General features: G+C 44.3%; 1 protein-coding gene across 4 annotated transcripts in view; it reads right to left on the bottom strand.

Annotated features, from left to right (window-relative positions):
• Positions 1-15481, bottom strand: part of EYA3 (EYA transcriptional coactivator and phosphatase 3) — a 132891-nt gene that overhangs the window by 13316 nt on the left and 104094 nt on the right. For all 4 annotated transcript variants that reach the window (XM_054011620.1, XM_054011622.1, XM_054011623.1 and 1 more), the window contains 3 exons: positions 11791-11880; positions 8734-8792; positions 5770-5930 (listed from right to left, as the gene is read on the bottom strand). In XM_054011620.1, coding sequence (XP_053867595.1) covers positions 5770-5930; positions 8734-8792; positions 11791-11880 — 310 coding nt within the window. The remainder of the gene's footprint in view (positions 1-5769; positions 5931-8733; positions 8793-11790; positions 11881-15481) is intronic.

The following is a 15481-nucleotide window of genomic DNA, read 5'->3' as shown; positions in this document are numbered from 1 at the left end:
AACACTTTTTGTGGGAAGAAGGGAAGAGAAGAAACTGGATAAGGAATTCAAAGAATTCTGCCAACAAATGTTAATAAAAAGACGTACCAGACTGTGGGCCCAGCAGTCTGAACAGTGCACACAGCGCACATTTCAGGAAAACTCGCTGCAGTTAAGGATGAATCCAGTGAACCTAGGGAGACCTAGGCAGCGTGATAACGTGCAACATTTCACACTCCTCACCAGCTAACATTGTGCCAATTCACCTCAATCCTGACCTCCAGCAACTCTAGTCCAGCACCATACCAAACAAGCTAAGCCTGGCTAATGCAAACAAGGCCTAACACGCTGCAATTCCAGTCATGGGATTCTCTATCTCACTTCACAGACCAATCTCATTCTGCACTCTGTACTGCTGAACAACCTTTCGAACATCTCCCTTTTTCACATGGGAAACAAATTAAGGTTTGTGAAAATAAATGTTGAATGTAGAATGATTTATTTCAAGCTATTTAAGGTGAGCAATATGCAGCTATTTGTACAAAAGCAGCTCCAATGGGACATTTTACATTTAATGGAAAGATTATAACTGCTAAAGGCACTGGAGGCTGATCAAGGCGACTTACATAACTAGCAAATCGCATCAGATTGCCTTTCAGTTCTGGCCTTTCAGTTCAGTTCAGAGTCTCAATGTGTGGATGAGACGATGGTGTAGAGAGGAGGGGTTTAGATTTATTAGGAACTGGAGAAACTTTTGGGATGGGGGAGCCTATACAGGAGGGATAGGCTCCACCTAAACCAAAGTGGAACCAGACTGTTGGCACTTAACATTAAAAAGGTTGCAGAGCAGTTTTTAAACTAAGAGATGGGGGAAAGCCGACTGCTGCAGAGGAACACGTGGATCGGACAGAGACTTCTCTTAGAGGAGAGTCTATTGATAGATTTCAGAGTAGCAGCCGTGTTAGTCTGTATCCCCCACTCTCACAGATCTTGGGAGACAGACCTGTCCTCGCTTACAGACAACCCCCCAACCTGAAGCAAATACTCACCAGCAACCACACATCACTGAACAAAAACACTGACCCAGGAACCTATCCTTGCAACAAAGCCCGATGCCAACTCTGTCCACATATCTATTCAAGTGACATCATCATAGGACCTAACCACATCAGCCATACCATCAGGGGCTTGTTCACCTGCACAACTAACAATGTGACATATGCCATCATGTGCCAGCAATGCCCCCCTGCCATGTACATTGGCCAAATCGGACAGTCTCTCCGCAAAAGAATTAATGGACATAAATCTGACATCGGGAATCATAACACTCAAAACCAGTGGGAGAACACTTTAACCTGTCTGGTCATTCAATGACAGACCTGCGGGTGGCAATTTTGCAACAGAAAAGCTTCAAAAACAGACTCCAGCAAGAAACTGCTGAACTGGAATTGATATGCAAACTAGATACAATCAACTTAGGCTTGAATGGGGACTGGGAATGGCTGAGCCATTACAAACATTGAATCTATCTCCCCTTGTAAGTATTCTCACACTTCTTATCAAACTGTCTGTACTGGGCTAGCTTGATTATCACTTCAAAAGTCTTTTTTCTCTTACTTAATTGGCCTCTCAGAGTTGGTAAGACAACTCCTACCTTTTCATGCTCTCTGTATGTGTATATATATCTCCTCAATATATGTTCCATTCTTTGCATCTGAAGAAGTGGACTGTAGCCCACGAAAGCTTATGCTCAAATAAATTTGTTAGTCTCTAAGGTGCCACAAGTACTCCTGTTCTTTCTATTGATAGAGATTCTCTAGGTTTTAGTCAGGAGGAGAGGATGGAAGAGGATAAAGTAGGGGCCAGATCAGACAAGAAACATTCACCTAAAAAAGAATCCGACACATCAGAAAAGGGCAGACAAATAAACAGTGACAAGTTTTTAAAGTGCTTGTACACAAATGCTAGAAGTCTAAATAATAAGATGGGTGAACTAGAGTGCCTCGTGTTAAAGGAGGATATTGATATAATAGGCATCACAGAAACCTGGTGGAGTGAGGACAATCAATGGGACACAATCATCCGGGGTACATAATATATTGGAAGTACAGAACAGGTCATGTGGTGGGCAGGGGAGTGGCACTATATGTGAAAGAAAATGTGAAATCAAATGAAGTAAAAATCTTAAGTGAATCCACATGTTCCATAGAATCTCTATGGATAGTAACTTCATGCTCTAATAAGAATATAACAGTAGGGATCTATTATCGACCACCTGACCAGGACAGTGATAGTGATGATGAAATGCTAAGGGAGATTAGAGAGGCTATCAAAATAAAGAACTCCATAATAGTGTGGGATTTCAATTATCCCCATATTGACATGACTTGACACATGTCACCTCAGGACGAAATGCAGAGACAAAAGTTCTCAATACTTTACATGACTGCTTCATGGAGCAGCTGGTACAGGAACCCACAAGGGGAGAGGCAATTCTCAATTTAGTCCTGAGGGGAGCGCAGGATCTGGTCCAAGCGGTAACGCTTGGAAATAGTGACCATAATATAATAACAACTTTAACATTCCTGTGGTGGGAAGAACATCTCAACAGCCCAACACTGTGGCATTTAACTTCAGAAAGGGGAACTATGCAAAAATGAGGGGGTTAGTTAAACAGAAATTAAAAGATACAGTGGCTAGAGTGAAATCCCTGCAAGCTGCATGGACACTCTTCAAAGACACCATAATAGAGGCCCATCTTAAATATATACCCCAAAATAAAAAACACACTAAAAGAACTAAAAAAGAGCCACCATGGCTTAATAGCCATGTAGAAGAAGCAGTGGGAGATAAAAAGGCATCTTTTAAAAAGTGGAAGTCAAATCCTAGTGAGGTAAATAGAAAGGAGCATAAACACTGCCAAATTAAGTGTAAAAATGTAATAAGAAAAGCCAAAAAGGAGTTTGAAGAACAGGTAGCCAAAAACTCAAAAGGTAATAACAAAACGTTTTTTAAGTATATCAGAAGCAGGAAGCCTGCTAAACAACCAGTGGGGCCCCTGGACGATCAAAATACAAAAGGAGCACTTAAAGACAATAAAGTCATTGCGGAGAAACTAAATAAATTTTTTGCTTCAGTCTTCACGGCCGAGGATGTTAGGGAGATTCCCAAACCTGAGCCGGCTCTTGTAGGTGACAAATCTGAGGAATTGTCAGAGATTGAGGTGTCACTAGAGGAGGTTTTGGAATTAATTGATAAACTTAACAGTAGCAAGTCACCGGGACCAGATGGCATTCACCCAAGAGTTCTGAAAGAACTCAAATGTGAAATTGCGGAACTACTAACTATGGATTGTAACCTGTCCTTTAAATCGGCTTCTGTACCCAATGACTGGAAGATAGCTAATGTAAAGCCAATATTTAAAAAGGGGTCTAGAGGTGATCCCGGAAATTACGGACCGGTAAGTCTAACGTCAGTACCAGGCAAATTAGTTGAAACAATCGTAAAGAATAAAATTGTCAGACACGTAGAAGAACATAAATTGTTGGGCAAAAGTCAACATGGTTTCTATAAATGGAAATCATGTCTTACTAATCTATTAGAGTTCTCTGAAGGGGTTAACAAACATGTGGACAAGGGGGATCCAGTGGACATAGTGTACTTAGATTTCCAGAAAGCTTTTGACAAGGTCCCTCACCAAAGGCTCTTACGTAAATTAGGTTGTCATGGAATAAGAGGGAAGATCCTTTCAACGATTGAGAATTGGTTAAAAGACAGTAGGGGCATTGCCAGCAGATCGAGGGACGTGATCATTACCCTCTATTCGACACTGGTGAGGCCTCATCTGGAGTACTGTGTCCAGTTTTGGGCCCCACACTACAAGAAGGATGTGGAAAAATTGGAAAGAGTCCAGCGAAGGGCAACAAAAATGATTAGGGGGCTGGACCACATGACTTATGAGGAGAGGCTGAGGGAACTGGGATTATTTAGTCTGCAGAAGAGAAGAATGGGGGGAGGATTTGATAGCTGCTTTCAACTACCTGAAAGGGGGTTCCAAAGAGGATGGATCTAGACTGTTCTCAGTGGTACCAGATGATAGAACAAGGAGTAATGGTCCCAAGTTGCAGTGGGGGAGATTTAGGTTGGATATTTGGAAAAACTTTTTCACTTGGAGGGTGGTGAAGCACTGGAATGGGTTACCTAGGGAGGTGGTGGAATCTCCTTCCTTAGAGGTTTTTAATGTCAGGCTTGACAAAGTCCTGGCTGGGATGATTTAGTTGGGATTAGGTCCTGCTTTGAGCAGGGGGTTGGACTAGATGACCTCCTGAGGTCCCTTCCAACCCTGATATTCTATTCTATGATTCTATGACAGGGAACAAAGGGTAGGAATAAATGGTAAATTTTCAGAATGGAGAGGGGTAACTAGTGGTGTTCCCCAAGGGTCAGTCCTAGGACCAATCCTATTCAACTTATTCATAAATGAAAGGGGTAAACAGTGAGGTGGCAAAGTTTGCAGATGATACTAAACTGCTCAAGATAGTTAAGACCAAAGCAGACTGTGAAGAACTTCAAAAAGATCTCACAAAACTAAGTGATTGGGCAACAAAATGGCAAATTAAATTTAATGTGGATAAATATAAAGTAATGGACATTGGGAAAAATAACCCCAACTATACATGCAATATGATGGGGGCGAATTTAGCTACAACTAATCAGGAAAAAGATCTTGGAGTCATCGTGGATAGTTCTCTGAAGACGTCCACACAGTGTGCAGCGGCAGTCAAAAAAGCAAACAGGATATTAGGAATCATTAAAAAGGGGATAGAGAATAAGACAGAGAATATCTTATTGCCCGTATATAAATCCATGGTACGCCCACATCTTGAATACTGCGTACAGATGTAGTCTCCTCATCTCAAAAGAGATATACTGGCATTAGAAAAGGTTCAGAGAAGGGCAACTAAAATGATTAGGGGTTTGGAACAGGTCCCATATGAGGAGAGATTAAAGAGGCTAGGACTGTTCAGCTTGGAAAAGAGGGGACTAAGGGAGGATATGATAGAGGTATATAAAATCATGAGTGATGTGGAGAAAGTGAATAAGGAAAAGTTATTTACTTGTTCCCATAATGTAGGGGCCACCAAATGAAATGAATGAGTAGCAGGTTTAAAACAAATAAAAGGAAACTCTTCTTCACACAGCACACAGGAACTCCTTGCCTGAGGAGATTGTGAAGGCTAGGACTATAACAGGGTTTTAAAAGAGAAATTGATAAATTCATGGAGGTTAAGTCCATTAATGGCTATTAGCCAGGATGGCTAAGGAATGGTGTCCCTAGCCTCTGTTTGTCAGAGGGTGGAGATGGACGGTAGGAGAGAGATCACTTGATGATTACCTGTTAGGTTCACTTCCTCTGGGGTACCTGGCATTGGCCACTGTCGGAAGACAGGATACTGGGCTAGATGGACCTTTGGTCTGACCCAGTACGGCCGTTCTTATGGCCAATGCATTTTCAACACATAAAAATGATGAAACATGTCACCGGAAGAGTGGCCATGTCCCTGAAGCTAGGAAATGGAAACAATGAAGGGTCTGGGCTCTCCCAAAGGGTGGATCCCATATGCTGCCTTAAGGGGTCGTGACTTTGCTAATGCCCAAGCACCAGGACAAGTAAAAGTTACTGAATGTGGAACAGCTTCTAGCAAGAACCCCGCTTTATGCATGATGCTCAAACTCCACCCTGTGGTCAAGGTTCCAGCACTTGTGCACACAGGTGTGGCCTGCACTCACCTCCAACGTTGCTTTTGTGCTTGTCATAGATCTCTCGCACTCTACGATAGCGGAAAGCCAGTTTTCTCATCCAGTCCACTCCCCCCTGTGCCCCCACGGTGGAGCTGTTATTTGTGTTGCTTCCTGAGCCACTGAAGCCGTCCGTGGAGAAACTGTAGTTACTAGAGCAGAAAAACAAACCTGTTACACAAGCTACAGCAGCAGGCTGGCTGACACCCTCCTAACTGGTGGTGTTCTAGTTTCACTCTCTGCCCATGGCTGATCAAGCCTCTGGGACCACCAGTCCTTCCCCCCATTGCAGGCAGGACCTGTCTACACTAAACAGGCCTGTTCCTCAGCACCAGTGAAGATGGGGACTCTGTGCGCTCACTGGGCAATTTACTTCAATGCTCAACTGGTCTCACTACTGCACCTGAACCGTTGCATTTGAAGTGTGAGATTATTCCTCTTGCACTCCCTCAACTACAGAAACCGTCTTCTCCTCCCTCAGCTAACACCTCCCAGTTATATAGCATTATATTCCCCTTTAATCACCTCTCCTCCAGGCCATAGTAATCAATTGTAATCACTCTCTTTTCATAGGTCTCATCTTCTCTCATTGGCATCATTCTTCTCAACCCTCAACTGAGGAGACAGGAAGCACTCCACGCAGCGTCCCCAGCACAGTCTGAACAGGTCAAGAGGTCTTTGCTTTACTGGAAATGCCTCTCTCTACACACACATAATGGCACTTGTTTTTGCACTAAGGCTTTCTAAATAAGTCACTTTCCCTTTTTCACTGCTGAGCTCGAACTGCCACATTTCCTGGCTTCGAGACACTGGATTTTTTTTTTTTTTTTTAAGTGAAAAGTTCTAATAAATTTGTTTAAATTCAAATATGTATCAGATATGTATCTAGAACCTAAACTACATAAAAGCTACCTCTGAGAATCCCTCCTGGTTTAGGGCATCTCACTAACCTCACGTTGCACTTCAGATCATATTGTATTGAGATGCACAAGCCAGAGACTGCCTGTAGGAGCCCATTAGCTATCTTCCTCATTTGGTGGTTCCCCATTAAGATCTTGCTGCCTCTCAGCCAATGTGTTCGTTTTCTTTGCAGTTGCTTTCTGACTTCCTGCTTTCATTGGCTTCTATACAAAAAGGTTTCACTGAAATCTAGTTAAGTCACATTTAGGGTATGTCTATCCTTACCTCCGGGTCCGGCGGTAAGCAATCTATCTTCTGGGATCGATCCTGGAAGTGCTCGCCGTCGACGCCGGTACTCCTGCTCCGCGAGAGGAGTACGTGGAGTCGACGGGGGAGCCTGCCTTCTGCGTGTGGACCCGCGGTAAGTTCAAACTAAGATACTTCGACTTCAGCTACGTGAATAACGTAGCTGAAGTTGGGTATCTTAGTTCGAAGTGGGGGGTTAGTGTGGACCAGCCCTTACTGTGTTACCTGTCTCCCTCAGGCCAGCAGATTTGTCAAGTGCAGTCTAGGTTTACTGAGCCCATGCTGCTTACTACCCATAATTCTTTCCTCTAGGTATTTAAACAATTTTTTCATAATTCAGTCCAAGATTGTCTGGTACTGTATTACACTCAAACTAATGCGTCAGTAGTTCTCCCATTAAATAGACTGGAACCGAATCTGCCTTTTCAATTGTCAGGTGATAGGGTACAATTTCCAAGGTAAGGACATGCCATTATAAATGCTGTCAGTGGTATTCTCTAGCCTGTTTACACTTCACACCTTGTTTGCTTTTTTGCACCAAGTCGATGCATTCACAAACATTACCATAACCATAGCCTGGTCTCTTTTTCTGAAGGGTTAATTTGGAAGCCAAAGTAGTTCAAATTATTCCTTTCAACATGCTTTTCCCTGAACTTGTCAATACCCGAGTTCATCTGCAAGCATGTTGCTCAGTCACCTAGTTGCGTTAGGTTCCTCTGAAGTTCCTTGCAGTCTTCTGTGACCATTTTAACTTAATTATATTGGTGTCACTTAATTAATGGTCCAACTGTAGTTATATCTCAGACCGACACCTGAGTGTTATGTGAACCCAGATCACAAAAAGCCTCTCCTCTTGTGTGCTCTAAACCCTTTGTGTAAGGGGTCAAGAGGCTGCTTTGCTAAACCCTATCCCAGCTGACCAGTTTCCATGTGAATAGCTGAAATTTTAGAAATTTGTCTTTCGTTTCTCTCAGCACTGTGCACTTGCTCTCACTATCCTAATCTGGGTAAACTGGGAGAGGGGGGAAAACACTTTCTGAACCCTCTATGGCTGCTTAATCTCTTTGTGGACAGTTTCTTTGGTGTAAATTCAATCAAGCCAATTTGCAAAGACCATCATATATGGAGGGGCAGCAGCCAGTCCAAAACCTGACTGCAGAATGGTCTGGCGAGAGCAGAGCTGCCTGTATGGGAGGAGATTCAGGCCTAGCAAGTGTGAAGGACACCCCTGCCAGGGAGAAGAAATGAGATGCCAAGGACCACCGCCACCTCCCCTCCCACAAGGAGAAGCACAGATACCACCCAGACAGCTGCACCCATCTTGTCTCCTCAATATTGTTCTAATATTGCTTTACTTTGAATCAAAGTGTAGAGATGGCCCAGGGAAAGTGGGAAGCTTAGATTGGGAGATGGCCCCTCTATGATAAACTGTGAGAACCACAAACAAAGGAGTAAGCCTGTGCTGGCCAAAATGATCTAGAAGGCCTTTCTAGCTTGTGTCAACCATTCGCCCTAGGTCACAGCTGCACGGTGTCATGTCAAAGACTCTGGCAGGACTTTCAGAGGGCAAGATCTCAGACTTTGAGCCTGTTTCAACCACCAGATAGTACAACTGAGCACACAAGTGGTTATGCTGAATTGTTTGGCTAAGAAGCTTCCCCTTCCCCCACAGCCTCTCTTGTAGTAAATCTCTCAAACAGAGAAGCACTAAACCAGGTGCTCACTCCACACACGTCTTGAATATACCACCTTAAGTCTTGTCCATTGTCATCTGATGCAACATCTTCTACATGCACCTGGTCACACTCCTGTTGAAGACAAAAGACCCACAGATTGCTGTAGCTGAGGAATGCACTGATAGAACAGAAATTGGCTGGTTGTATATGTACAAATCTTAGATTACCCAACAGGATTAGCAAACTGGTTTAGATGAAATCTTCCATCCTGTCTCCCAAAACGAACCTTTCTGAGGTTCAAAGAACTTCAGTTATCTTCGCCTCTCACATTTCAGATTTCATTCCTCAGCACCTCTGCACTTGCAGGTTCTGGCCAAGACTGGAACTTAAAGTACCAGAAATGTCTGGACAGAGTTTGCTCCCATGACATTTCAATTCAGGTTTGCGACTCAAAGGTTCAGAACATTTGAACAAATAATTGAAATTGTCAGAGTTTACCCTGACTGAACTTCTGATGCTCATTTAGAGTGACAAAGTGAGTGAGGTGGACCAACTGTGAGCCCCACACAGCATGTCTATGCTGCTGTTAGAAACCCACAACTGGCTCATGCCAGCTGACTCAGGCTCACGGGGTTTGGGTTGTCGGGCTGTTTACTACAGTGTAGACTTCTGGGCTTGGGCTGGAGCACAAGCTCTAGGACCCTGCGAGGTGGGAGGGTCCTAGAGCTTGGGCTGCAGCCAGAGCTTGGAGTCTACACTGCAATTAAACTGCCACACAGTCCCAGCCCAAGCCAGCTGGCACAGGTGTCTAGTGCAGCGTAGACATACCCACAGAGCTCTTCTTCAGGTCTGGGGGAGGTACTCCGAGCATCATAGCTACATGCAAGGTGGAACAGATTGTTCAGCATAAGTAATTAGTACCTATTGTAAGGGACAATTCAAGGTAGAGTGGCCCGTTACACCTCTGCAGTTATAGGACACAAAGAAGGGGTTAGTGGGTTACAGATTGTTATAAGCAGCCATAAATCCAGCATCTCTGTTCAGTCTGAACAGTTTCAGCCAAAAAAAAGCAACTCCAAACCTGAAAACAAATTTTGAAAATTTAAAAATACATCAATTTGACATTGTTTCAAATCAACATTTCAAATAAAATGTTGGTTTGAATTGACATTCAAAACATTTGTTTGAGCCAAATTAATTTTTTTCTTGTTTTTTTGTTTTGTTGAGAAAAACAGAGAAAAATCAGTTTTGGTTTGAAACTAACCTTTTTATTTTGTTTTTATGATGTTTCTGTTTGGACACCAAACAAACAAATCAGTCATTGGCTCGGTCTAGTTAAAACACTGGTGGCTGCCTGGAGCCTAGTCTAAACTACTGATCCCAACATCGCTCTGCCCATTTGAGCTGAACCAGTGGTAGCAAACATGAGGAACTGGAGAAAGAGCCCAGAACAGACACCACCAAGGGACCAGGGGAAACTTTGAATATAGTGCAGGACACAAACCTAAGTGCAGAGGTCGCAATGTTGTTGATGGGAATTGGGACCCACGGACCCTTTGGTGCCAACTGGCAGAGGGCACAGAGTGTGCAGGGGTTTTACAGGGATCCCCTGGATCAGAGATCTGCATAATAGTTCACCAGAGGGTGGCATGTGAGATATGATTCTTAATAATCATAGTGAAATGTGTGTACAGATAATATTTAAGGCATTATGTATCTATACTAAAAATTATGTTCTTAAAAGTCTTGAAGTTAAGGCAGGTCACCAGGATGTGAGAGAGCTGCGACATTCTCCTTTCAGGCAGGAGGTAACAGATATCTACCTACCTGTCTGGCCATTTGAATATTGAAGGTGAATTGCTGACTGTATTTAAGATACATTTTTTCTGTAATACTTTTGTTCTGAATAAATACTTTGCTTTATGAAGGCTGGCTAGTCAATTGCCTCAGAGACAGTAGAGCTGCAGGTGCTGATCTAAATTCAGACGTGCTGGGACAACCACAGTGAACTGCAGGAGAAATTGCAGCTGAAATCCCCAGTCTAAAGGGAGAAACTCACAGGACTCTGCCCTGAGAAATGTCTCAGACTCTACCCATCAGTTAAGTGGGATGCCAGCAAAGAGTCTACAAAAGAGTCAGAAGTGCAATAACGTCGGAAACTGTGACAGGTGGCAATAGGGAGATTATAGTCAATTCAAAATCCTCACTTCAATGCCTTTAATTAGCCCAAAGTGCATTTCCTACAGTAGTAACATCATAGAACATGTTTACACTTGTATCAAATTCAGGTTAATGCAGGCAAGATTAAGCAATCGCTTATAAATGTCAAGGCAAAATCATTTACGTAGCTCCTTCTACCTTGGAACACTGAGTTGCCAGCAAGAGAGACTGTATTTTGGGCTTTACCATCTCAGACCATCCAGACTGCACTGTGCGGAGGAGACCTGATAAGCATCATGAGCTGGAATGGTGACATAACTTGACTGCTTTCTTTGTAAAGCTCAAAGCCGAACAGGGCCAGCAGAAAATTAACAAAAAAATACGTTTTTGAAAACACTAATGAAATATTTTTAATTTTTCTAATCTTTGCATTTTTAAAAGCAATTGTGGAGTACACTGAGATGCTCACACATGTAATAGCTCATGGTTCCTGACCTAAACCCAGCAGCTATAGTGTTATTTTTTAAAAATAGAACTGTATACTCAGGGGCAATGTAGACTAGAATTTATAGTAAGGGACTAGACGTCAGTAAGATCTGATTTCTATTCCCAACCATTTATTTGCAGAATCTGAAGTACTTCCACACCTCCTTGGGGTAAGCCATATTTATTATATATAATATTCTAATTTATAATGAATGATTATGATTGGCTGAGTAAAGTGAGGCCTTACACACCTCAACAGCATTTCTGTATTTGTCAATTACAGCAAGCTGATTGACAGAGTACATTCCATTTTGTATGATCTTGGCTCACACATCAGCTTTGTTCCTGTACAGCTTTAGTTCTGGTAGATGCTATTAGATTTTCATATTAAGTTCTGCTTCACACTTGTGTTTGTCATTAGAAATAGTATTCTCATCAGGAAGTTTCTGATGTTTAGGTTCCTGAACAAACAACTGGCACATACCTCTAAGTCATTGAAAAATAAGTGTGTGTCGGCCACTTCAAAAATCATCTCCTCCATTGTCAGACCTGAACCAATCACTAGAGTTGGGTCCTGGAAAACAAGACAGGAAAAGAAAATTTTGCCTTGGTTCTGTACTAAAATAGAGATAAACCTCTTGCCAATGAAGTTTCACAGGATTCCCACTGGATCCCAAGGCTAGAATGTGCTGGCATGGGGATTTTTTTTTCATACCATTCAATTGTATGGATTGTAATATTCCAAAAATATTGTGGGCACTTGAAGAAAAGCCAGATTCTAGTAAAGTATCAAAGCAAAACAAATCAAACTCCAGCGCTCTACAGTTTGGACAGATATACTTCCAGCAGCAAAACAGAAAAATTATTTGTGATTGTTCAGTATGTTTCGGAGAGGCTCTATTTATCTTCACTCTATATTGGAAACTCACTTATTCATACTAATGCCAGGGACATGCTTTGTTAATTAATGGAGTTAGCAAGAAAGTGACCACACAATAAAAAAGCAAGCTTAATGTGCTTTGCTCATTTATTTTGAAAATTATAGAGCAGCTGTAATACTGACATATTTTTAAAATGTAAAACAAATATTTTTATTTTTAGTTTACATTTAAGCACTTAAAATATTTGACAAATGAAACCTCCAAATGATTAAAGTTATTATATGATCTCAGCACAAAGGGGCTGAAATTACACAGTGCATAATCCTTAATTTCTGCCAGCATCTGCACTTCAAAAATACATCAATTCATAGCCTTGTACTTAATTAAAATGAATGTGTTTGCAGTCTTCACCTCCTAGCTCTGTAGGTACTTGATCTAGTATTCTCTTCTTTGAAGTGGTTACCCCTTTGTTCAAATAAAAGGGGAGGTTACTTACCTGTAAACTGGCAGTTCTTCAAGATGCGTGGTCCCTATCTGTATTCCTCTGAGGGTTATGCGCATGTGCCATGCGCCCAGAGCCGGAGCTTTTCAAAATAGTAGTGTCCATCAGTCTGTGCAAGTGCCTCTGCATTGCCTCGTGGTTTCGCCTGAGGCGACAAAGGGCAGAGCGGACCAACTGCGTCTCCAGTTCCTTCTCCACCACAGAGGGGAAAGAGGGTGGAATTGGAATACAGATAGGAACCACACATCTCAAAGAAAAAACGGTTACCTCTCGTAACTGTTGTTCTTCGAGATGTGTTGCTCATGTCCATGCCAATAGGTGTGTGAGCATGCCGCGTGCATGATCGCCGGAAAGCTTTTCCCCTAGCGGTACCTGTCGGGTCAGCTATGGAGACCCCTAGAGTGGCGCCTTCGTGGCGGTGTATATATGTCCCTGCCGACCTGCTGCCTGCTCAGTTCCTTCTTGCCAGAATACTCTGACAGTGGGGAGGCGGGTGGGATTTGGAATGGACATGAGCAACACATCTCGAAGAACAAGTTACGAGAGGTAAGTAACCGTTTTTTTTCTTCTTCGAGTGATTGCTCATGTGTATCATCCCTCGACTGCTGGGTGATGGCATAGTGGGAAGTGAAGGTGTGAACTGAAGACCAGGTCGCCACCTTGCAGATGTCCTGGATAGGGACCTACGCCAGAAAAGCTGCGGACACCATCTGCGCTCTGGTAGAGTGCGCCGTAATCGGAGGGGCTGGAACTTTGGCCAGGTCATAGCAAGTCCTGATACAGGATGTGATCCATGATGAGATGTGCTTGGACGAGATTGGGAGCCCCCTCATTCTTTCTGCGATAGCAATAAAGAGCTGCGGTGACTTACAAAACGGCTTTGTGCGTTCAATGTAACATGTTAAGGCACATCTAACGTCCAAGGAATGGAACATGTGCTCCCTGTTAGTGGCATGGGGTTTAGGAAAGAACACAGGTAAGAATATATCCTGGTTCACATGAAACTGGTAGACAACCTTAGGCAGGAATGCAGGGTGTGGGGGCGTAGCTGCACCTTGTCTTTATAAAATACCGTATAAGGCGGTTCAGAGGTCAGTGCCCTGAGTTCGGATACCCTTCCAGTGGAAGTTATAGCCACCAGAAAAGCCACCTTCCAGGAAAGGGTGGAAAGAGGGCAGGTAGCCAGGGGCTCAAAGGGGGGCCCCATGAGCGAGGATAGGACCAGGCTGAGGCCCAGGGGGGAACAGGCTGACATACTGGAGGATAAAGTCTGTCCAGGCCCTTAAGAAACCTGCCCACCATGGGGTTACCGAACACTGACCCATCCGCCGTTCCCAGGTGAAAGGCCGAAATGGCCACAAGGTGTACCCGCAGGGATGATATTGCTAACCCCTGGTGTTTGAGATATAAAAGATAGTCCAAAATAAGGAGAATTGGGGCTGATTGTGGCTCAGTTCCCCTTTGTCGAGACCAAATGGAGAAATGCTTCCACTTAGCCAGGTAAATGGCTCATGTGGAGGGTTTCCTACTTCCCAACAGGACCTCCCTCACTGAGTATGAGCACTGAAGCTCAAGAGGATTCAGCCATGGAGTTTCCACACCATGAGGTGGAGGGACTCCAGGTTGGGGTAATGTAGACAGCCGTGGTCCTGCGTGATTAGGGTCGGAGAGAGAGGGAGCGCTACTGGTCCGTCCACTGAGAGGTTCAGTAACATGGTGAACCAGTGCTGGCGAGGCCACGCTGGCACTATGAGGATCAGGGAAGCCCTGTCCTGACGAGTCTTGAGGCGCATTCTGTGTATGAGGGGGAATGGCAGGAACGCGTACAGCAGCTGACCCGTTCATGATACGTGAAAGGCGTCCGCGGTGGAGCCTCAGCTGTGGTTCAGGAAGGAGCAGAATCTCTGGCACTTCCTGTTGCTCTGCATTGCAAAGAGGTCCATGTGGGGAGAGCCCCATCTGTAGAAAATTGAGTGAGCGATGTCCAGTCTGAGGGACTACTCGTGGCCATGGAACGAGCGGCTGAGGCGGTCTGCCAGCTCCTTCTGCGCCCCCGGAAGGTGTGACGTCTGCAGGTGTATGGAGTGGGCGATACAGAAGTCCTACAGCGTGAGGACTTCCTGACAGAGGGGAGAGGAGTGAGCATTCCCATTTGTTTATATAGAACATCGCTGCAGTATTGTCCATGATCACGGATATGCACATGACCTGAAGACGAGCCTGAAACGCCTGGCTTGCCAGGCGAACCGCCCTCAGCTCCCTCACGTTGATGTGCAGTGATCTCTCTGCATGGGACCAGAGGCCTTGGGTTCTGGTATTGCCCAGATGCGCTCCCCAACTGAGTGCTGAGGCGTCCATAACCAAGGAAAGCGTGGGTTGGTGTTTTGCAAAGGGTACACCCGCACAAACCAGCTGTGGTTGCAGCCACCAGTGGAGAGAGTAGAGAATGCGAGGTGGGAGGGTCACTATTGAGTCCAATGGGTCCCTGCCCTGCCTGTGCACCTGCGCTCTCCATGCCTGGAGGGGCCGCAGGCGCAGCCTGGCGTGCTGTACCACGTATGTACAGGCCACCAGGTGCCCCAATAGTCTCATACAATTTCTGACCATGGTTGTGGGGAAGTGGAGAAGGGTCTGGATAATGTCTGTGAGCGCTTTGAAATGCGGTTCCAGAAGGCATGCCCTCACGTGCGTGGAGTCCAAGAGAGCGCCGATGAACTCTATCCTTTGTGTGTGGGTCAGTGTGGACTTGGGCTCGTTCAATACAAGTCCCAGCCTATGAAACGTAGCCCAGG

Source organism: Malaclemys terrapin, chromosome 22 (assembly GCF_027887155.1).
Source record: "Malaclemys terrapin pileata isolate rMalTer1 chromosome 22, rMalTer1.hap1, whole genome shotgun sequence".
NCBI lineage: Eukaryota > Metazoa > Chordata > Testudines > Emydidae > Malaclemys > Malaclemys terrapin.
Note: the sequence above shows the minus strand (reverse complement) of the source record. Positions and strands in the feature narration are given on the sequence as shown.